Source organism: Sinohyriopsis cumingii, chromosome 3 (genome assembly GCF_028554795.1).
Source record: "Sinohyriopsis cumingii isolate HCF-2022 chromosome 3, ASM2855479v2, whole genome shotgun sequence".
Lineage (NCBI taxonomy): Eukaryota > Metazoa > Mollusca > Bivalvia > Unionida > Unionidae > Sinohyriopsis > Sinohyriopsis cumingii.
In genome coordinates this window covers 73,971,139-73,994,329 of record NC_142963.1, presented here as the reverse complement: position 1 = coordinate 73,994,329, position 23,191 = coordinate 73,971,139, and the positions used below count along the sequence as shown (strand labels likewise).

The following is a 23,191-nucleotide window of genomic DNA, read 5'->3' as shown; positions in this document are numbered from 1 at the left end:
AGTTTTTGGTATTGCAGCATTGGGATATAATGCACACTTAGACATCTTGAGAAACTTGAAATGCCCATGCTAGACTGACCTGTTTTATGCCATTTGAACGCTTGTAATCCAGCCACAATCCCTGAACCTCTTTAATCCTCACCAGTTACTTTTGATTACACATACATGTTATGTGCCTTGCACCAGTTATCAGCATATGATAGGCTATACATGGCAGCCAGAATATGTGGTGGAGGAAGGACCCAGGAAGACCTCAGGCAAAACCACCAACCCAAAGGAAGCTTATGGCATGCTTTTTCACAAACCCACATTGGCCTAGCCCTAGACATGTACATGTAATATTAGACTCGGATCCATCTTGACAACTTTCAACACCAAGGTGGAACCTACCCACTGATAGAATCAAAATACATTACTGTTAATTGTTTTATGCTGATTAAGCTCTTCAGCTGTCCAACCATATTCATTAATGTCTTTAACTTTTTGGGAATTACTTGTAATCATGCACAGTATAGTCCATATCAGCATTGTTGGAACACTGCCAGCTTCCTTCAAAAGAATCAAAAGGATGTTAATTGTTTTATGCTGCTTTAAATTAACACTTTAATTGCCTTGACTAAAGTTTAGGTCAATTAAGAGTTACATCATCACAGGCTATATTACCTTAAATACAATACTTCAGAAGCAGGGTTTTGAAAAAATTAAGTTGCGGGAGATTTGAGTGACGGGAGACATCCCACAGCTCAGGAAATTCACATATATGCACAGAGTATTTTGCTGATTTTCTTATTACAGGAGATCTGACAATATTCAGTTACAGTGAAACTTCTTAAAACTAAAACCTTAGTATACTGGAATTTCATTAAGACTGTACATTTTTTTACTCTAAAATATTTCCTTCATTAATATGATAATTTTTTCCCACACTAACTGAAAGACTGTAACTCTGAATACTAAATCAAACTTTGATTCCAAATTTAAATTTAAAAAACCCTCATAAAACTGAGACTCGATTCAAACTTGGAAATATATCTGAGCTGCTAAATTCCTGATGCAAGATGCAAATGATTGATTACAATTAGTAAGTACTATAATGAGCTTATCTGTAAGACCATTACCTGCAAATGTCCCAAAGGCAAGCAAGGCTAAAATAATTCTTGACACCAGCACTGACACAGATTAGGGCTGACAGTAGACCAGTATGAAGTCTTTGCATGTTACAAAAAGCCAACTTTTACTGCAAACTATTAATAACTAAATGTTTGAAGGTAAGCCATTTTAGAAGACTCTTTTTTGTATATTATCTAATTGTGATTGATGCTATTTATTTGTACCCATTATCAGTAAAACATTGTTTGCTTGTTTTTTTTCTAATTAAATATTGGGGCTTTAATTACCAGGCACATGGCCTTAATTTTGGTGCTTTGCTAAATGACGAAGATCGAAATATAACCTTTCTAAAAGTCACATTTGGTCAGTGACAGATCTTAACAAGGAGTAAAAAACCTAACAATTGCTAAAGATAAGTCTTTTTTGGCTACAGCACAAGAAATGGAATCATTAATAATTGCTAAGGATAAGTCTTATTTGGCTACAGCACAAGAAATTGAATCATTAACATTTGCTAAGGAAAAATTGTATTTGGCCACAGTACAAGAAATGGAATCATTAACAGTTGCTAAGGAAAAGTCTTATTTGGCCACAGCACAAGAAATGGAATCATTAACAATTGCCAAGGAAAAGTTGTATTTGGCCACAGCACAAGAAATGGAATCATTAAGAGTTGCTAAGGAAAAGTTGTATTTGGCCACAGCACAAGAAATGAAATCATTAACAATTACTAATAATAAGTCTTATTTGGGTACAGCACAAAAAATGGATTCATTAACAATTGCTAATAATAAGTCTTATTTGGTCACAGCACAAGAAATGGAATCATTAACAATTGCTAAGGAAAATCATTAACAATTGCTAGGGAAAAGTCTTATTTGGCCACAGCACAAGAAATGGAATCATTAACAGTTGCTAAGGAAAAGTTGTATTTGCCCACAGCACAAGAAATGGAATCATTAACAGTTGGTAAGGATAAGTCTTATTTGGCTACAGCACAATAAATGGAATCATTAATAGTTGCTAAGGAAAAGTTGTATTTGGCCACAGCACAAGAAATGGAATCATTAACAATTACTAAGGATAAGTCTTATTTGGCTCCAGCACAAGAAATGGAATCATTAACAATTGCTAAGGATACGTCTTATTTGGCCACAGCACAAGAAATGGAATCATTAACAGTTGCTAAGGAAATGTTGTATTTGGCCACAGCACAAGAAATGGAATCATTAACAGTTGCTAAGGAACAATTGTATTTGGCCACAGCACATGAAATGGAATCATTAACAGTTGCTAAGGATAAGTCTTATTTGGTCACAGCACAAGAAATGGAATCATTAACAGTTGGTAAGGAAAAGTTGTATTTGGCCACAGCACAAGAAATGGAATCATCAACAATTGCTGAGGAAAAGTTGTATTTGGCCACAGCACAAGAAATGGAATCATTAAGAATTGCTAAGGATAAGTCTTATTTGGCCACAGCACAAGCAATGGAATTATTAACAGTTGCTAAGGAAAAGTTTTACTTGGCTACAGCACAAGAAATGGAATCATTAACAATTGCTAAGGATAAGTCTTTTTTGACCAAAGTACGAGAAATGGAATCATTAACAATTGCTAAGGATAAGTCATATTTGGCCACAGCACAAGAAATGCAATCATTAACAGTTGCTAAGGAAAAGTTGTATATGGCCACAGCACAAGAAATGGAATCATTAACAATTGCTAAGGATTAGTCTTTTTTGACCACAGTACGAGAAATGGAATCATTAACAATTGCTAATAATAAGTCCTATTTGGGTACAGGACAAAAAATGGAATCATTAACAATTGCTAATAATAAGTCTTATTTGGCCACAGCACAAGAAATGGAATCATTAACAATTGCTAAGGAAAAGTTGTATTTGGCCACAGCACAAGAAATGGAATCATTAACAGCTGCTATGGAAAAGTTGTATTTGCCCACAGCACAAGAAATGGAATCATTAACAGTTGGTAAGGAAAAGTTGTATTTGGCCACAGCACAAGAAATGGAATCATTAACAGTTGCTAAAAAAAGGTCGTATTTGGCCACAGCACAAGAAATGGAATCAGTAACAGTTGCTAAGGATAAGTCTTATTTGGCTACAGCACAAGAAATGGAATCATTAACGATTGCTAAGGAAAAGTTGTGTTTGGCCACAGCACATGAAATGGAATCATTAACAGTTGCTAAGGAAAAGTTGTATTTGGCCACAGCACAAGAAATGGAATCATTAACAGTTGCTAAGGATAAGTCTTTTTTGACCAAAGTACGAGAAATGGAATCATTAACAATTGCTAAGGATAAGTCATATTTGGCCACAGCACAAGAAATGCAATCATTAACAGTTGCTAAGGAAAAGTTGTATATGGCCACAGCACAAGAAATGGAATCATTAACAATTGCTAAGGATTAGTCTTTTTTGACCACAGTACGAGAAATGGAATCATTAACAATTGCTAATAATAAGTCCTATTTGGGTACAGGACAAAAAATGGAATCATTAACAATTGCTAATAATAAGTCTTATTTGGCCACAGCACAAGAAATGGAATCATTAACAATTGCTAAGGAAAAGTTGTATTTGGCCACAGCACAAGAAATGGAATCATTAACAGTTGCTATGGAAAAGTTGTATTTGCCCACAGCACAAGAAATGGAATCATTAACAGTTGGTAAGGAAAAGTTGTATTTGGCCACAGCACAAGAAATGGAATCATTAACAGTTGCTAAAAAAAGGTCGTATTTGGCCACAGCACAAGAAATGGAATCAGTAACAGTTGCTAAGGATAAGTCTTATTTGGCTACAGCACAAGAAATGGAATCATTAACGATTGCTAAGGAAAAGTTGTATTTGGCCACAGCACATGAAATGGAATCATTAACAGTTGCTAAGGAAAAGTTGTATTTGGCCACAGCACAAGAAATGGAATCATTAACAGTTGCTAAGGATAAGTCTTATTTGGCCACATCACAAGAAGTGAAATCATTAACAGTTGCTAAGGAAAAGTTGTATTTTGCCACAGCACAAGAAATGGAATCATTAACAGTGGCTAAGGAAAAGTTGTATTTGGCCACAGCACAAGAAATGTAATCATTAACAGTTGCTAAGGATAAGTCTTATTTGGCTACAGCACAATAAATGGAATCATTAACAATTGCTAAGGATAAGTCTTATTTGGCCACAGCACAAGAAATGGAATCATTAACAGTTGCTAAGGAAAAGTTGTATTTGGCCACAGCACAAGAAATGGAATCATTAACAGTTGCTAAAAAAAAGTCGTATTTGGCCACAGCACAAGAAATGGAATCAGTAACAGTTGCTAAGGATAAGTCTTATTTGGCTACAGCACAAGAAATGGAATCATTAACGATTGCTAAGGAAAAGTTGTATTTGGCCACTGCACATGAAATGGAATCATTAACAATTGCTAAGGATAAGTCTTATTTGGCCACATCACAAGAAATGGAATCATTAACAGTGGCTTAGGAAAAGTTGTATTTGGCCACAGCACAAGAAATGGAGTCATTAACAGTGGCTTAGGAAAAGTTGTATTTGGCTACAGCACAGTAAGTGGAATCATTAACAGTTGCTAAGCAAAAGTTGTATTTGGCCACAGCACAAGAAATGGAATCATTAACAATTACTAATAATAAGTCTTATTTGGGTATAGCACAAAAAAATGGATTCATTAACAATTGCTAAGGATAAGTCTTATTTGGTCACAGCACAAGAAATGGAATCATTAAGAATTGGTAATGATAAGTCTTATTTGGCCACAGCACAAGCAATGGAATCATTAACAGTTGCTATGGAAAAGTTGTATTTGCCCACAGCACAAGAAATGGAATCATTAACAGTTGCTAAGGATAAGTCTTATTTGGCCACAGCACAAGAAGAAATCATGAACAGTTGCTAAGGAAAAGTTGTATTTGGCCTTAGCACAAGAAATGGAATCATTAACAGTTGCTAAGGAAATGTTGTATTTGGCCACAGCACAAGAAATGGAATCATTAACAGTTGCTAAGGAAAAGTTGTATTTGGCCACAGCAGAAGAAACGGAATCATTAACAGTTGCTAAGGAAAAGTTGTATTTGGCCACAGCACAAGAAATGGAATTATTAAATGTTGCTAAGGAAAAGTTGTATTTGGCCAGAGCACAAGCAGTGGAATCATTAACAGTTGCTAAGGAAAAGTTATATTTGGCTACAGCACAAGAAATGGAATCATTAACAGTTGCTAACGAAAAGTTGTATTTGGCCACAACACAAGAAATGGAATGATAACAATTGTTAAGGATGAGTCTTATTGGCTGCAGCACAATAAATGGAATCATTAACAACAAGCCACATTAGTTAAAGAAAGATGTAAGAAAAGAAAAAAAAAGAAGACAAAGCTCCATGCTGTTTTCAAGCTGGCTTTTAACTATGAACATTATGAATTATACAGAGTATTTTAAGACTGGAGTATCATTCATAATTCCAATGAACTTGTAGTAAAGTTATAAAAATACCTCATTCCACATATGTTTCTTGTGACAAGGAATGTATTTCTTTGTGACATCTGTATTTATTCATGTGCAGTGATGTGGTTTTCAGAAGAAGCATATATTGTCCAGCTGATTCTTTATTAAATTCATGTATTTAAAAAGCAGCAGCTCTCTTAATTTTGTGCACTCTTACACTCCAACACTGATGCCTACATAATTAAATTTTCTTTTTCTCTCTCTCTCATCATATAAGTGTATAGAAGAACATTTTTTTGCATCTGCTAAAAACCTCGGTAAACTGAAAACTTCTCACACTCCCACCCCCTAAATTTGGGTCCCAAGGATTTTTGGTTTTGAGGGGTTTCATTGCACATGGTAAACATAATAGTTTTACATATGTGCCATTACATTGGATCTGTCATATATGCAAGTCAATTGTGTATGTGGTACACCTGACAGTGAGTATTTTGCAATTACATGCAGTAAAGTAAAAACAAACACACCAAGTCATTACAACGTAAACAATACTTTCAAAAGGTCAGCTTATGTTACAGGGTGCATATCTGTTTTAATATTTGATTTGTTTTTTTGTAAATATTCAATTTAGAGTGATGTGTGTAGTTGGTGCATTAATTTTTCAGTAAAATTTATATGCTTGCTTTGCAAATGTGTTTAATTGGATGACATTAAAAAATCAAAGGAGTAAACCTTTGAGCTTATCATCCTTTTCACTCCGATCTGATGTATATCTATAGCATATATTTGTTTGATGTCTTTTTGCCAAAAAGTGGGGGGAGCATTGCATTTGCATTTTTGTCTGTCCATCCATCGGTCATGATTTTTGTTACAGCTTTATAAAATTCAAGACGCTTATGATCGAATGATGAAATGTGGTTTACTTGTACATCGTGTCACCACTTTACTAGGTGTTATTGCCACAGTTGGGGGTGGGTCCTAGCCTCAAGTTAGAGCAGAATATTTTCATGGTTTTGTACATCCTTGAAAACAATCTTAAATTCGAGTTGCCATGAAAACTTGTATTTGGAAAATGTTGACTGTCCTTGAAAATCTTTGAATTTGTTGGAACATTTTCCTTCAACTCCTTGAATTTATATAATAATAATAATGATGAGGGCTTTGTATATCACCTAATCTTTAGAAGCTCTAAGTGCTTTAAAACATTGGACAACACCTATATAATGATATGATTACAAAGAACAAACACCAACAAACAGAAAACATGCTGAAAATATTTAAGGTAAGGAAACATTATTAGGTCTTTAAGTCTGTACTTGCAATTGAAATAGACACGTTTTAAGAGAACTCTTGAATGAGATTACTGTGTCTTTGTGTCTAAGTTCAGTGGGCAATTCGTTCCACTGGGCCCTGGTATGCAAAAGAATGTTTAGGGAATATACAACATCAATGCTGAATAAAAATGTACCATGCTTTAAATTCAGATGTTTATTTATATTTTTTGTTTTCCCAAATAAGAACTATGTAAAATTCGATAATTATTGGGTGGATCAAAAGACACTCAACATGGGTATTTACCAGATGGAATAGGATCTTGTTTGCTTTAGTGTTGTGGTAATTCTTTTATCTTCTGCTTTGGAATGATTGACAATGTAATGAAAAAAAGCTCAATTTTACATCAAAATTTTTGGAAATCTTTGTAGACTGTTTTCAAAAGTCAGTTTAAATCATCTCTCTGGGACTATACAAACCATAATCATAAGTCTTCGATTGTACTTATTTTAAATTATTTTAAGCCTTTGGATGTTCAGGAATGAAACTTTATATACATTTATATCATTATTAGTAGGTGTATTGCATAGGTCATTGATATGGCTTGATATTTACATTTTCCATCATACTTTCCTTTTTTGCTCAGTAACTTTACAGCCAATGAAGGTTACATTCCACATCACTATAAACTGCCACACTGCAGACATCGTAGCGATATGACTGAAAAATTGTTAAAGCTACGTTAAAAATCATAATCACATCACATCACATTGGGTTTCTATCTTCATGGTCAAGGTTAAAAGTTGATATTTTAGGCTTCAGACATATTTTCCCATCTGCTCTGTAGCTTAAAGGTCTGCTGAAGATCAATGGATGAAAGTTAGTTTGCCACTGGAGGATTTTTTTTCCATTACACATTTGGCTCCTATGTTAAGGTCAAAGTCAAAGTCATAGGTCAGTATTTGAAGATTTCTTTGTATTCATTTTATATCCTACAAGATTGATGGTGCTGCATTTATAAACTATGTTAATCCACTGTTTATCATTTTGATGGCATCTTGTGTATAACATTCAAGGTTTTATGTTCAAGGTCAGGGTCACTCTTACATTTTCTTTTTCTTTTTTCTGTACCTTTACTCTCAGGTCTTTTTAGATGGAGCCATGAAACTTGGTTACTTTCCGTGTCTGCTTGGTGGTTCTACAGCTATATCACAAAGATCACTAATATTTTGGAAGATAAAATGTCAATTTTGATTTGATTTTTGATGCATGGATCAGTTTGGTTATTTAATGGCTTTTCTTGAGGGACCACCTTTTTTGGAAAAATCATTTTTGTTTTGTGCAAGGATGGTCTCGCAAGTCAGGTTCTACTTTACTCCTACCACAATAGATAGATATGGAAGATGAAATGGATATTATTGATACAATTTCCTGAATATGATTTTATTTATTTTCTGTTCTCTCCACAATCTTTATTTTGTGTTTTTGCAGGGTAAAGACTGTGCTCGAATCTCTAGATTTTGTAAAGATGAAAAGCTTCTTGTGTATTTAGATGAAGAGGTCAGAACCTTACATGAGGCCTTCAAACATGGAGCACGTATGTCAAGTAAGTCAAGCTGTTCTAGTATGTTAAGTCATGGAGCACAGGAATGTGACACCAAAACAATTCCACATCGTTGACACATGTTTTCAGTTTGAATCTTGTTTTCACCAGGTTGCTGGTTTATGTGCATTCTTAGAATATGTTGAGAATTATGTGTCCTTTTGTTTTATTAAAAAAATGACATGACCTTTGTTTAATATTATTGAATTTTTTGTACAGCAACATTGGAAATGTTTTTATTCTTAGTATCACATGACTGTTGGATCTCAGATATCATGGACATGTAGGTTGTTAGATTTGGGTAGTCGCATGGCTGGTGGTGCAAATGGTGAATACTTGGGCAGATTTCATCAACGCAGTAGTTTTGTCTCATCTGTCAGCAGACTAATGACATCAATGTTAACTCACCATTTCTGAGAAAAGAACCATACCTATTAATATCATGCAGGTATGGCAGAGTGTAAGGTCAGTCAAGTTTGCTAGGAATGGTATTCAATAGCTACCCTATGCTTACACTCTAGTGTGAGCGAATTCCAGCTTTTCGATAGGCAGTGCGCTGACTGAGTCACCAGATCAGACATTTTGGAGCAGAGATATGCTTGATACAGTACCTGTGACTGTTAAAAATTCCAAAAAACAACCATAAAGAAAATTCTAATATTCGTGATAACATAGGTGTTGCTTTTGCATAGCTTGTACTCTTTTGGGTGGAAAATACCATAGGACAAGAATCCGTCCTCTCATTAGGGTAAAACAGAAGATTCTAGAACACTGAATCACCTCTGGGACATCCGATAGACACTTGCCCATGTGTACTGCCCCTTCGTTCTTTTTGTTGCATTGCTGTTATGTATATATTATTTTTGTAGAAGATTTACTTCATGGGTCAGCAGTTGAATTTAATACATCTCTTGCATGCATATTATTTGAATCATTTACATTATACCCCTGATTGAGTTTTATCTGTTAATTTGAACTCTTTTGGAGTTGTTAGCATGTACTCCATGTATGTGACCGCTCCAGTGGCCTTGTGGTTAGAACGTCTGTATTAGATGTGGGAGGTCATGGGTTCAATCCTCGGCCGAGTCATACCAATGTTACTAACAGCTGCCTCGCTAGGCACTCAGCATTAAGAGGTGAGTGTTAGGACTGGTTGGCCTGGTGTTCGGATAATGTGACTGGGTGGTACATCATGCTTCCTTTTCTGTGGCATGATGCCTCAGTGCTAGACATCACTATAAACTACCACACTGCAGACCTCTTAGCGATATGACTGAAAATTTGTTAAAGCTACGTTAAAAATCCAAATCACACACACACACACACACACTAGTGCCTGTGCCTGCAACAGATATCTAAGATGATTTCTCAGTTTAAAGAATAAAAAGCAAACAAAAAATAATGATTCATTACTGCTGAAGATTAAAAGAACTTGCATGCAGTTATAATTTTGTATCGATTCTCCACCTCTTGTATCAATGTGTGAAAGTATTGATGCATCCATATACCATCAAATTGTTTCACTCCTAGCAATCATGTTTTTCTTCTTATTTTTTTGCTTATTTGGTAGTCCGTAGCTTTCATTTAAACCTGGTTGACTTAATTATTTTGTATTTTTCTGTACTGAATGTTGCATTGCTTCCTTGTTTTTGCAATTATCATAATAGCGTAGACTTAGTCTAATGTTACCTTTTGTATTTTTAGTTTCATAAAAGTTTTGCATATAAAGATCTTCTTTTCAGCTTTCTTTTACAGGAGTAATGTCCAAGCAGGATGTGGGTAGGTGTGGTCACAGGAAATCCCCCTGGAACACACACCATACTTGATTATCTTGCACACTGCAAGAGGACAGATGATTATCCTTTCTGCAGCTTATGGTCAGACAAGGTCTGGAATCTCACCAAATGTAGACATATCTATAAAGAAAGGAAGAAGATTCCTTTCTCGTCTTTGGAATTTTCAGGGTTCTTTTTCTCTGAGTCATTTCATGAGGGCAGAGAGTGAGTCAGCGCTCACGAGATGGAGATACAGCATCCTCACTTTTCCATTAAGATAGTAAGTCACTCCATCCCCTAAGAGGAGCAGCACCCTCTTTTGGCCAGAATCCTGCCTCCTCCCATGATTGGGGAACAGCATCATCTACTGGCCCTGAGGTTAGTGCAGACTGAAATTGAGCTGTGGAGCAACACTTTATCAGTGATTTAAGTCTTAAGTCTGTCAGTCTGGGGAAGGGGCTTCCTTCAGATCTGAGTCACCTGAACTGGTGACCAGGCACCAGTCATTGGAGCCTTTATGGTTTGGAGATGGGACTGAGTCCCACTCTCTCTCAAGATTGCTCTTACCTCCTGCAGGAGAATGGGATCAGCTTATAGACACATAGATTAAGGAAGGTTATCAGATCGGCATCCCTTTCGTATTATCCATATAAATCCTTTCTGTATAAGGGGCCTTTGGCCCTTTCCCTACATGAAGTCATGGTCTTCTGGCTGAAAAGAGGTTAACATGCGAGGCTACGGTTACTAATACCCAAGCCTTTTGCTATAAGAATTCCAGAGTTTCACTGGAAGGTGATCCCAGGTCCCCTGTAGAAATAACCACTTGAGTTGCTTAGGCATCCAAAGTTTTTGTGAGCCAGGAACCCTATAGCTAGAAGCAGCTACCAATCTCAGGTTGAGATTTTTTCCCAGATAGTTTCTCCAAACTGGAAAGAGTTTTGGAATCACCGGAACCAAAAGATTACGACACAGACCATTAGGCATGAGGCTGTAAACCTCATTCACTGCTTATCAAACAACCAGGATTCCTCCTCTGCCTCCTTAACCAAATGTTGAGAAAGGATAGGGGACCTGTAGGTGGGGGTTATTACAGGCCTGCTCTGTCTCAAACATAATGGCTTCAACAGGGACAGGAAGGTCATTTCATCCTGCACTCTACTGAGAGGTAGGACTATGCGACCCAGTATCTTTCCATTTAAGTGGAGACATGGCATGTGGAGAATTGGCCTCTGATGGTGGCTTAGGGCAATTTCCACCAGCCTAAAGTGTTTTGGAGAAGACTATATTGCCTCACTCATTTTAGATCCATCCTTGACAGCAAAGTAGGTCCAAGGCCTGCAGGCTTGATTTCACTACATTGCATCCAGTCCTTAAGTCCATGGCTTCACGTAGGGAAAGGGCCAATCATTTTCCTGCAGAGAAATGCCCCATATCCCAGGGGTTTATTTATAGGAATAATAGGGAAGGGGTAATGCCAATTAAATCCCTGGCCCTAATCTGGTGTCTGTAAGCTGATTTCCAGTCCCTTACAGGGCAGGGTACAACTCACAATCAGCCCTTATTGAGCAGGGAGAGAGGAGGCTGTTTATCCCTCTCAGAGGGTGCTATTTAATCTCTGACCTCACAGAATGGGGACAATGCTGCTTCTCCCAAATGGATGAGAATGACTCACACTTCACCCAATCATACTTTACCTCAGGAGGGGGCACTAATCCTTCATCCTTCACCTTTACCCTTGGCTCATCTCAGACAATGTCATCGCAAGAAAGTTGCCAAGTAACCATTTTCAGTCCAGAAAAAGATCAGACTCTAAGGTATACAATGCCAAATCGAGAATCTTTTGTTGTTGGTTTAGTAGAAAATGTCTTCAGTTTTATATGTTCCTCTGTGAGTGCAGTGGCCAATTTTCTTCTCTTCCTGTTTAAAGAGAAACAGTACTTGATCTCTACTATTAAGGACTATCAAGCAGCCTTTTCAAACATGCTCAAATTTTCAGAGGCCCTATCATTAGGATGGATATCTGCTTAGCAGATCTGATCAGGTATTTCAAATTGCAGAGACCAGTGTCTCACTCTCATATCTAACTGGAATCTCTCTTGTGTCTTGTGGTCTTCAAATAAACTCCTCCATTGAACCATTGGGTGAAGCTTCCTTAGAGAAACATACCTTCGAGATGGTTTTCTTGCTTATGTTAGTGTCTGCAAGATGAGGGCTGTATAAGGTTCACTGGGAATTATGGGTCATTTTCTCTCCTTTGCAAACCAGGTTTTTTAAGGCAAAAACTAAACTTCCATTGCTTGCTCCACTCCGATTGAGATCCCCAGCTTCTTGCCTATCTATGCTGGGGATGACCAAGTAGACTTTTAATTTCAGTTTTTACTTTGGCAGCCTCCAAAGGGAGAAAGAATGGTAGAAAATGTCATTTCCTACCCATTAAAGGGTTCAGCTTCCACCATTGTATGTGGATAGCATTAATTATCAAGAGAGCTTATGACTTCCGTTACTGATAGAGACCCATCTTTCCTGAATAATAAAACCCAGTGGCCTATCAGACTTGTTCATCTTTGAAGGATGTGATGATTGCCCCATTTTGGCCCTCTAACACTACTTTCTTCTCCTTTTACCTTTGCTTGTTAGCCAGTCAAAGTGAAGGCATTTTCTCACTGGGACCAGTTGTTGTTGCTCAAAAAGTGGCCCAAGTGGATTCCATCATACAGTAGTCTCCTGTGCTTCTGTGAGGTTAAGTGTTCCTTGTATTTTTTATTTGCCACTTTTAAGATGATCAGACCTCCCATCAAACTGACCAATTTAGTTATGCAATAGCATCAGGTATGGTATTACTGATATTAAAATGTTGTTTTTATGGTGTGGGGGAACTAATTTTAATGACATAATACTTACCTGTTGCTATTGTAAAATTTCCTCCTCCAACCCCATGCTGATGTCCCACTTTAGGCTGCTCCATCATACATATGAAGAGGGGGCTTTCATGCATGCCCGAGACATATGGGGTTCTCATGCAGGGCTGATGCATTGTTTTGGAAGAGTTTTCTTCGCGCTTATGGGAGGAAAGACTTTCTGTCGTTTGGTTGGATATTTTCCTCCCAGAAAAGAACTAGCTATGCAGTAGCATAAGAAATAATATGTCATTAAAATTGTCCCTCGCAACTACATTTTGGACTCTAAAGCAGGTGACATTAATTTTAGCTCACCCAGCCATAAGGTCAAGTGGGCTTATGGTTTGGTCCTTTGTCCATTGTGTGTCATCTGTAATTTGTGTTGTGTTATGCATCCTTCATTCTGCATTGGTTTTTACAACTTCTCAAAAACTGCTCAGCAGAATTTCACCAAATTTGATAGAAATCAGCCTGGCATGAAAATCGTTTAAATATGATAGCAGTCATCCATCAGGTATGACCACTGTTACTAAAAATTCCAAAATGTATAAATGATTTTTTCTCAAAGACTGCGGAACAGAATTTGACCAAATTTAACAGAAACCATCCTGTCATGAAGTTCTTCCAGATTTGTTTAAATGATGTCAACCCTCCATTATGAAAAAAGAAGAAAAAAATTTGTGGAATACCAGATGCACATATTTCAAAAGTACAAGTTTTAAAAATAACAAAATAATACCCTTTATTGGATTACAATGAGCAATAATTTAATTGGAAGAGAAATATAAAATAGTATTATAACAAATAACACTCTTATTTGAGAATAATTTGATTATATAATATTTATAAGACATTTGTGTCAAATGCCATTGGTTTTAGTCATACACATGTCCAGATTAAATTTGTAAGCCGTGGTTAGCATGTTGGACTGAGAGATCTGGTTCAGCGCAGTTTGTTAGGACTTACAGGGATCAATAGAACAAACAACATCAACCCTGATCTGCCAGCAAATTATGCAACATCAGCTCAGGGTTTGCGTTTGGATCAGACATGTATGTAAGTGTATCACATGCTGGGGACAGAAGGGTTTGATGGTCAAAATGTACTCCGTCAAAAAAGATACTAGTATATCATGAAGAACAGGAATTTTGTATTAGAGTCATGGAATTTGCTCAGATTGACAGTTTATACTGTATTTTTTTTTCAGATAATGGACCTTGCCTGGGATGGAAACCTAGCTCAAGTGAACCATACCAATGGCTATCTTATGATGATGTGAGTTTTGTTAACTTATATATAAAAGTGACAGTGAGAAGGGCATAGACAGAGGAAGTGAGCCTTAATTCTTTTATAGTTAAAATGCACAAACAGAAGCAAAGAATAGGAGTGTAAGGATGTTATGCTAGTAGAAATATCTTTATTTGGAAAGATAGGAAGTGAAAAATGCTGAGACTAATACAGTTTATACTCACTTGAATATAAATTGAGTCCAATTGCAAACAACAAAGGCCCTGACTTACCCATCATATAATGTGCCAGCAGATCTTGTTTGTTCTACTACTTACACCTAATAAAGTACATTGACAGATCTGTTGGTGCATTATGCAGTGGCAGATCTGGGTTGATGCATTTGGTTGCTGGATTTGACTTGCAAGGGAGTATGTACACAGTATTCATTAGATTTAGACTTAGTATTGACAGTTTTAAAAATGGAGATCAGTGACAGAAATTATGAATATGAGTAGTGTTATCCATTGACTATCAAAGTAAGGCAGGGTACATTTCCCAAATGAGGATACTTGAAGCAGGATAAAACCACTTCTCAGACCAAAACAACTTGGTAAATTGGCAGTAATTAAAGAAAACTGCCATTAGTACTTCTTGCTTGCCCTAGAACAATTACAAATGCATAAATTCCATCCCCATTTTTGTATAGAAAGTGATTGATATCTGTAAAATGTTTATTGTTCAAGATATCATTAATGTTTTGTTTCACATGATATCATTAATGTTTTAGGACTGAATTTGCAAAAGGGAAGTTTCATTACCAGGGCAACAGGGAACACTGTCATGAAGGCAGCATGCATCCTCATGCTATTACTCAAGGGACAGCAATGTTGAGGCAGAGACAAGTCTAGGCATCATTGACAGTAGTGTAGGTATATGACAATATAATGAGATGTTTCTTCTGATTGCTTTTGCCCTAATCGAGTCCTTCTCTTGCATTTTCATATTCAGGTTTTGTTGAAGGCAGCTAATATCGGAGCAGCTTTGAAAAAACATGGACACACTACGGGAGCCAGGATAGGCATCTATTCGCAGAATAGACCAGAGGTAAAAGGTCATTTTCTTACTCGTATTGCTGTCAGATATCTCAGTCCAAGGAGTTTGACTATATGTATGCTTTCATGTACATTACACCCTCATTACAACACTGTCCATGGGAACCATACAGTATACTGCCTTATGAGGCTGCCTTACAATGAAGTACATGATAAATATAATTTCACTACGACTTAACGAAATGGGATCCATGTCTGTGCTCACTATGTTATAATGAAGGGCCTTACTGTGAGAAAGTGCAATAATGGGTACATGTGAGGATGAATTTGATTTAATTTATTACAATGATTCATGTAAACTTCATTTCATTTTTTTTATTAAAAAAATCTTGCCCAAAAATATGCATTTGTTTTATGACATAAAAGGAAGAAAAGATAAATTGGTAATGATAGTATGCCAGATAGGGTAAACAAAAACCACAGAACTTGTTTTGAGAACACAATAATATTATCAATCAGGAGAACAGTTTAAAGTTTTTCATAATGTTATCAGTCAGGAGAATGGTAGAGAATTTTGTTTGTGTTGGGTAAAGTGTTTCTCTGGATGTTCCTTGCATATTCTTGAGCAGTAGAGTGGATGGCCCTTACATATCCTTGAGTAATAGAGTTGATGTCTCTTACATATCCTTGAGCAATAGAGTTTCTGTCCCTTACATATCCTTGAGCAATAGAGTTGATGTCCCTTACATATCCTTGAGTAATAGAGTTGATGTCCCTTACATATCCTTGAACAAAAGAGTGGATGGCCCTTACATATCCTTGAGCAATAGAGTGGATTGCCCTTACATATCTTTGAGCAATAGAGTGGATAACAATTACATATCCTTGAGCAACAGAGTGGATAACAATTGCATATCTTTGAGTAATAGAGCAGATGTATTTACTTCTAATAAAATTCAAATTACATAATTGCATGCTAATATTATATAATGCATCAGTAGATCAGAGAGTACAGTATTGGTCTGCTTCGGGTGAACAAAATACACCCAGATCTAAAGTTGCATCATGCCATGGCCAAATCTTTGCTGTTCAGCATGCACCCATATTATGCCCAAGCTAAAGTCTTCACTTCAGCATATACCTTGATCCACAATTCATGCAAACTACAGTTACATTATTGCAGAGCTAAATTCTTTACTCTTCATGATACACCTTGATCTAGAATTCATGCAAATCTACTGATGCATTATACAAAGAGCTTTTCAGCATACACCTTGATCAACAGTTTAGTGTGTGTGTGTGTGTGTGTGATTTGGATTTTTAACATAGCTTTAACAATTTTTCAGTCATATTGCTATGATGTCTGCATTATGGCAGTTTATAGTGTTGTCTAGCACTGGGACATCATGCCGCAGACATGTAGCATCGTGTCCCACCAAGTCACATTATCCTGACACCAGGCTGACCAGTCCTAACACTGAGTTCTTAATGCTGAGTGCCTCGCAAGGCAGCTGTTAGTACCGTTTTAAAAAGTCTTTGGTATGACTAGGCCGGGGTTCGAACCCATGACCTTTTGCATCCGAAGCAGATGCTCTAACCACTTGGCCACCGGAGCAGTGGATCTACAGTTCATGCAAATCTACAGTTGCGTTATTCAGTAGCAAGGTCATTTCTTATCAGCATACATCCAGATCTAAAGTTGCGCTATGACATAGCTGTAATTGCTGTACAACATACACCCAGATATATATTTCTATGTGCTATAGCTGTCTTTGGTGTTCAGCATACATCCAGATATTTGCACTATGACATAGCTGTCTTTGCTGTACATCATACACACATATATGTATTTTCATGTGCCATGTCTGTCTTTGGTGTTCAGCATACATCCAGATCTATAGTAACAGTATGCTTATCTGTATTTGGTGTTAAGCATACATCCAGTTTGATAGTTGCACTATGCCATAGTTGTCTTTGCTGTACAGCATACATACAGATATATATTTGTATATGCTATAGCTGTCTTTGGTGTTCAGCATACATACAGAAATTTGTACTATGACATAGCTGTCTTTGCTGTACAGCATACACACACATATATTTGTATGTGCCATAGCTGCCTTTGGTGTTCAGCATACATCCAGATCTATGGTAGCAGTATGCTACAGCTGTATTTGGTGTTAAGCATACATCCTGTTTGATAGTTGCACTACGCCATAGTTGTCTTTGGTGTTCAGCATACATCCATTTCTAAAGTTGCAGTATGTCATAGCTAAGTCTTTTCTATTCAGATATTTGGGTGCATGATGTACAGGTTTTAATACAGTAACATAAATATCTTAACAGTTATATTGACATAACTGTACTATATTTTATCTTTTACAGTACTTCATAGTAGAGCAGGCTTGTTACATGTACTCCATGACTATTGTGCCATTGTATGATACACTTGGAGCAGAGTCTTGTAGCTTCATACTTAACCAAGGTAAGTTATTACAAGCCATTCTTCTGACAGCCTCAGCAGTGGCTGGGCACTGTTACCATCATTCATTGGTTCATCCTTTTGTCTCTTTCCATCACAACCTGGCTAAATTTTGCAATATGATCAGTTATAAGACAATTTGGTGAAGCATCCATTTTTTATTAAAATATTTCTGGTTTTGACTTTATTTATTTATTAAATTTTATGTCAGCAGGTTCTCACAACTTGTATTTAGTATTCCTAACAGCTTTTATTTATATGCCCATAACAGCTTCTATTGAGTACTCTTAACACTCTTAGCAGCTTATATTTGGTACTAGTAACAGCTTATATTTAGTATTTTTGACAGCTTTTATTTAGTACTATTAACAGCTTATATTAAGCCATCATTACAGCTTATATTTAATTCTCAGTTATATGTAGTAGTTTTGACAGCTTATATTTAATACTTGTAAATGCTTTTATTTAGTACTGGTTTACAGGTTATATTTAGTAATCTTAACAGCTTACTCTTGACAGCTCACATTTATTGCTTGTAACAGCTTTTGTTTAGTACTGTTTAACAGGTTTAGCAGGTTATCAGACCTGCCACCCCTTATGATTTTGCTGTAAGTCTTACGAAAATTACCCTTAAAACACAGACTTGCGCTATGAAAGCAAAACTACAGAAAAATGATCATTGCCAAAAAATCCGAAAAATTTGTTCATCTGTATTTGATTTGGATCCAGGTTTCATATTAGAATGATTGAAATTAGTCAGGGAATCAGACTACCTTTACAGCAGCACATCAGATGCTTTAAACCACCTTTTTGTTCATGCTAAGCATCTGCATGATCAAACTATTGATTATAGAATTTTTTTTTAAATGCATGACAAGCAAGCGATGCAATTATAAGATAAAAAGGGAAACTAAGCCTCTTGAAAAGTGTTAATAATCAACACAAAAGAATAAAAAGGAATATTCAGATTCTTTTGAATAAAAGCTGGAAGGGACACAATTACATTTATTGGACATCACATGCCAATTTGAGCATGACTTATGGTGGGAGATATGATTGCCATCATCATGTGAAATGGAAAAAGAATTTCTATGAATTAAGTCAAGCTGAGATATAGCAAGCCATTGAGCTGCATAGGGTTTGCATAGGGTTTGGAACTAGAGTTTGTCTTCTCTGCATGTTTCGAATACCAAACTTTTAATTATGTTTTCCAGTTTTACAGTAGCAGTCTATGATATTTTTTACACCTTACTGAAAACTGGTCAAACTTACGGAAAAGAATCAACTGCCTTACTGAGACAGACTCGTCAGGGTTGGCAGATCTTGGTTATAGTTAGTAATCTAAACAGCTTACTCTTGACAGCTTATATTTAATGCTTGTAACAGCTTATAGTTAGTACTCTTGACAGCTTATATTTAATGCTTGTAACAGCTTATAGTTCATACTCTTGACAGCTTATATTTAATGCTTGTAACAGCTTTTAGTTAGTACTCTTGACAGCTTATATTTAATGCTTATGACAGCTGATATATAGTACTCTTAGCAGCATATGTTTTGTACTGTTAACAGGTTATGTTTAGTAATCTTAACAGCTTACAGTTGACAGCTTATATTTAATGCTTGTAACAGCTTATGTTTAGTACTGTTTAACTCATTAACGCCTGGAGGTTTTTGACATTTTTGCGTGAAATTGAATAGGAAAAACATTTTGGGGGCTATTTCTGAATACATCCTAATATATCAACTTCTAAGAGATTTCTGGTTAACCTAATGCCAAGTTATGTTAGAAACGTCCTTTTTCATTGGTTATTTCACTCACGCATGAGCTGAAGGGTAACAGTTAAAGGTTTTGGTTTTTTTTCTTTGTCTAACGGACCCATCATTTTCGTATCGAGACCACTCTTTGTTCCATATGCCCATCTAATCCTACTTTTTGCAAAGGTTCACCTGTCTGTGTGCAGTTCAGACCAGTTTGCCTTAGATGTTAAAACTCATAACAGTTTCTATTTAGTACTCTTAACAGCTCTTATTTTAGTGCAGGAGTGTTTTTAAGGTGTTGGAAACCCATGAACCAGAGTAAAACCACTGACTTTGGGCATACAGTTCCATAAACTCATTTGTCAAAACATGATATTACATCAGTGCAGAAGGTGTGCATTTTCTCTACTGTTGATTGACACACCCTTACCCATTCAGCTTCATTGTGCCATCTCCTAAGGCTTGAATTCATAGAACTTAAAACAGGTACCACCTGAGTAAGCGTGTTTGCATTGTGTAATTAACCATACTATAATAATACATAATATTAATCCTACACAAAGAAATTGTCATCGTTTTGTTAGACAAAAATGTATTGAAGTGTTATCTCAATTTGAGGCATTTCATATCAAGAGAATCACATGTGAAGTAATGAAATATAGTTAACCTTAATTGACTACATTCTAAAGTAGAAATTCTACATTTAGCTTGCATATAAAATAAAACTATGAGCATTTGGATAAAGCCAGTCATTATTTCATTTTCAAGGTATATCATGTGTGAAGTAAGGAAAAGTAGTTAATGTAGTTGTCTTCTTTCTTATGCTAGAAATTCCAGCTTTATCTTGCAAGCAAAAAATAAAAAAATATCGGCACCTTTATATAAAGCCAGTCGTCAGTTATTTCTGAGTAAAATTTTAAACCTACTGCCAGTTTAAAACAACTGCAAGGCAGCAAGATAATTGAAAAGGGAACCATTTGGTCCCTTGGTCAGATGCTGCAGCATCCTTCTTTCTCTGTAACAGTGGGATTTAAATGATTACTTTTGGATGGACATTTATAAAAATACAGAATTTATTAGTTCAATTAATGCAACAGACATTGAAAAATTGACCCACACATTTCCTGCATATTTAACTTTTGTTGTCTTGTGATCCATGCTTTTGGGTCTTGTAGTATAATTTCTCTTTAGGCACATCATTTGTTATAGGACTTTGAATAGATCTAGTTAGGATATAAACCAAACCTTTTGAGGCAGATGTAATCACACCGGCAGTATGGGCCAGCACTTTGCCAAATAATTATAGTTGTTAATTTTTGTTTCTGCAAATCGTCTATGTAACAACTTGAAAGTATTATGTGAAAGTCTTTTTCCAAGAACTATATTTCAGCTCTTTTTTGTGTGCTTTTCTTCACAGCGGAGATAGATCTAGTGATATGTGACAAAAATTCTAAGGTGTCAAATCTCCTCAGTCGCATGAAAGAGACTCCAAATGTAAAGAAAATTGTGGTAATGGAAGAAGTCAGTGGAGAAAACAAGAACAAGGCCCAGGAGTTCAAAGTGGAGACAATCCAATACAAAGACTTTGAGGTACAGATTTAATTATGAGAAAAAATAATTGAAATGGCACTACCAAAATGATCTGGATGCAGGACCAATCATTAGAATATTTATTACCAACTAATCCACCTGAAAAATGAGCAATATAAATTGCAAGCTTGGCTTTTAAGAGAGAATTGTTCTGCTCCACACATGTGTATGCTTGCATATCATTCATTATTATTACCTAGTTGTCAGGTGGACTATGCCCAATAAATATTAAACAGCAAGTCTACAAAACTTGCTCATTTTAGTTCAAGGATGCTGTACATTTTTGTAGTGTGTAGTTAATACAAATTATGCAGTACTAGTAGATATCTAGCATGATACATGTCTTTTTGTGCAAATTAGATATTTAGAATATCTTTCCTTGAGCGACATCAGAAGATCTTGATCATAGTACAACCTTCTGTAAGTGTTTGATTGGGTGATCCGTGTTTAATGATCTGTAAGTGTTGGATTGGGTGATCTGTAAGTATTTGATTGGGTGATCTGTAAGTGTTGGATTGGGTGATCTGTGTTTGATTGGATGATCTGTAAGTGTTTGATTGGGTAAAGTGGCCCCGAGTAACCGAGTGGTCTAAAGCGCTCTCCGTTATGGATCACTGTCATCTCACCTCTGTCTGCGTAGGTTCGAGTCTCAGATTCGGCTAATGTGGGTACGTGAGAAAGCTTGCCAGTAGCTTCTCGTGGGTCAGTGGCTCTTTCTGGGGTTTTCCCGGGTTCTTCCTCCAGCATTAATACTGGCCGCTATGTACAGCCTATCATGTGCTGAAAGATGGTGTTAAACCCTACAACAACAACAACAATTGATTGGTTTATCTGTAAGTGTTTGATTGGGTGATCTGTACGTGTTTGATTGGGTGATCTGTAAGTGATTGGTGATCTGTAAGTGATTGATTGGGTGATCTGTAAGTGTTGGATTGGATGATCTGTAAGTGTTTGATTGGGTGATCTGTAAGTGTTTGATTGGGTGATCTGTAAGTGTTGGATTGGATGATCTGTAAGTGTTTGATTGGGTGATATGTAAGTGTTTGATTGGGGGATTGAGGTGTTGCACTCAGATTTGTTTAGATGTTCTTTATCATTATACACAGTCTATCGATTTATCCATGTCTTACAGACACATCATTTGTTAAGAGTCTGGAGTAAATATTCTGTACTGTTGGCTGCCTAGTCACCTTTGTATACAGCATAATAAATGAGCTGTTAAAGCAGCCAAAGCTGCCCAGCAGTCACCTGTTTCCGAATGGATGATTACAGTTACCAACTTAAAATATATATATCAAAATGTTCATATTTAGCAAAATATGTGGAATGGAAACTCCATGACCAAGTTTCAGAACATCAAACCCACCATTAGAGGGTGGCATCCATCATATAGAACAAATTGCAGAGATGATTTGGCACTGTGCCATTCATGTACATTACATACTTCCCTACATACCTCAAGAAGAGAACCTTGATCAGTGTTCATGCCCTGGAAGTGGAACACATTCTGTTCCAGTGTGTCAGATTTCACCTGTGAAACAGGAGTATTTTGATGTGAAATCAGTGAAAAAAATTCATGATGTGCAGTCACAGAAATTTTTAGCGAATACAGTTTAGATAACAAATTTTGACCATATGCTTTAAGGTCTTATAGTTCACCTTTATCTTTTATTGTATGTACCTTTTACAGAAGTTCGTTACCTTCAACTTTATTGTACGTTGTACTTTATGTTTACAATATTTTGGAATGGGTTTATCTACTAACATTTGTGTGCAATTGATGAATACATTTTCAGTCCTTACTTTTACTTGGCACCATTTGGCCTTTATTATGCTGAGCTGCCATTAAAAAGAAACACACACACACACCGGATATTAGACTTTCAATCTTCCTAACTCTAATTCTAAAAATCAAATTTCCCAGGTGTTAATC

At 36.3% G+C, this 23,191-nt stretch overlaps 1 protein-coding gene and 1 long non-coding RNA gene across 6 annotated transcripts in view; one reads left to right on the top strand and one right to left on the bottom strand.

Annotated features, from left to right (window-relative positions):
- Window positions 1-341, bottom strand: part of LOC149803109 (uncharacterized) — a 108,135-nt gene extending 107,794 nt beyond the window's left edge. The window contains exon 1 of the long non-coding RNA XR_016420136.1: window positions 80-341. This is a non-coding gene — a long non-coding RNA (uncharacterized LOC149803109). The remainder of the gene's footprint in view (window positions 1-79) is intronic.
- LOC149803108 (long-chain-fatty-acid--CoA ligase 1-like) overlaps window positions 1-23,191 on the top strand; it is a 134,152-nt gene that overhangs the window by 57,444 nt on the left and 53,517 nt on the right. For all 5 annotated transcript variants that reach the window (XM_089952713.1, XM_089952715.1, XM_089952714.1 and 2 more), the window contains 5 exons: window positions 8,362-8,476; window positions 14,353-14,420; window positions 15,384-15,479; window positions 17,813-17,912; window positions 21,086-21,258. In XM_089952713.1, coding sequence (XP_089808839.1) covers window positions 8,362-8,476; window positions 14,353-14,420; window positions 15,384-15,479; window positions 17,813-17,912; window positions 21,086-21,258 — 552 coding nt within the window. The remainder of the gene's footprint in view (window positions 1-8,361; window positions 8,477-14,352; window positions 14,421-15,383; window positions 15,480-17,812; window positions 17,913-21,085; window positions 21,259-23,191) is intronic.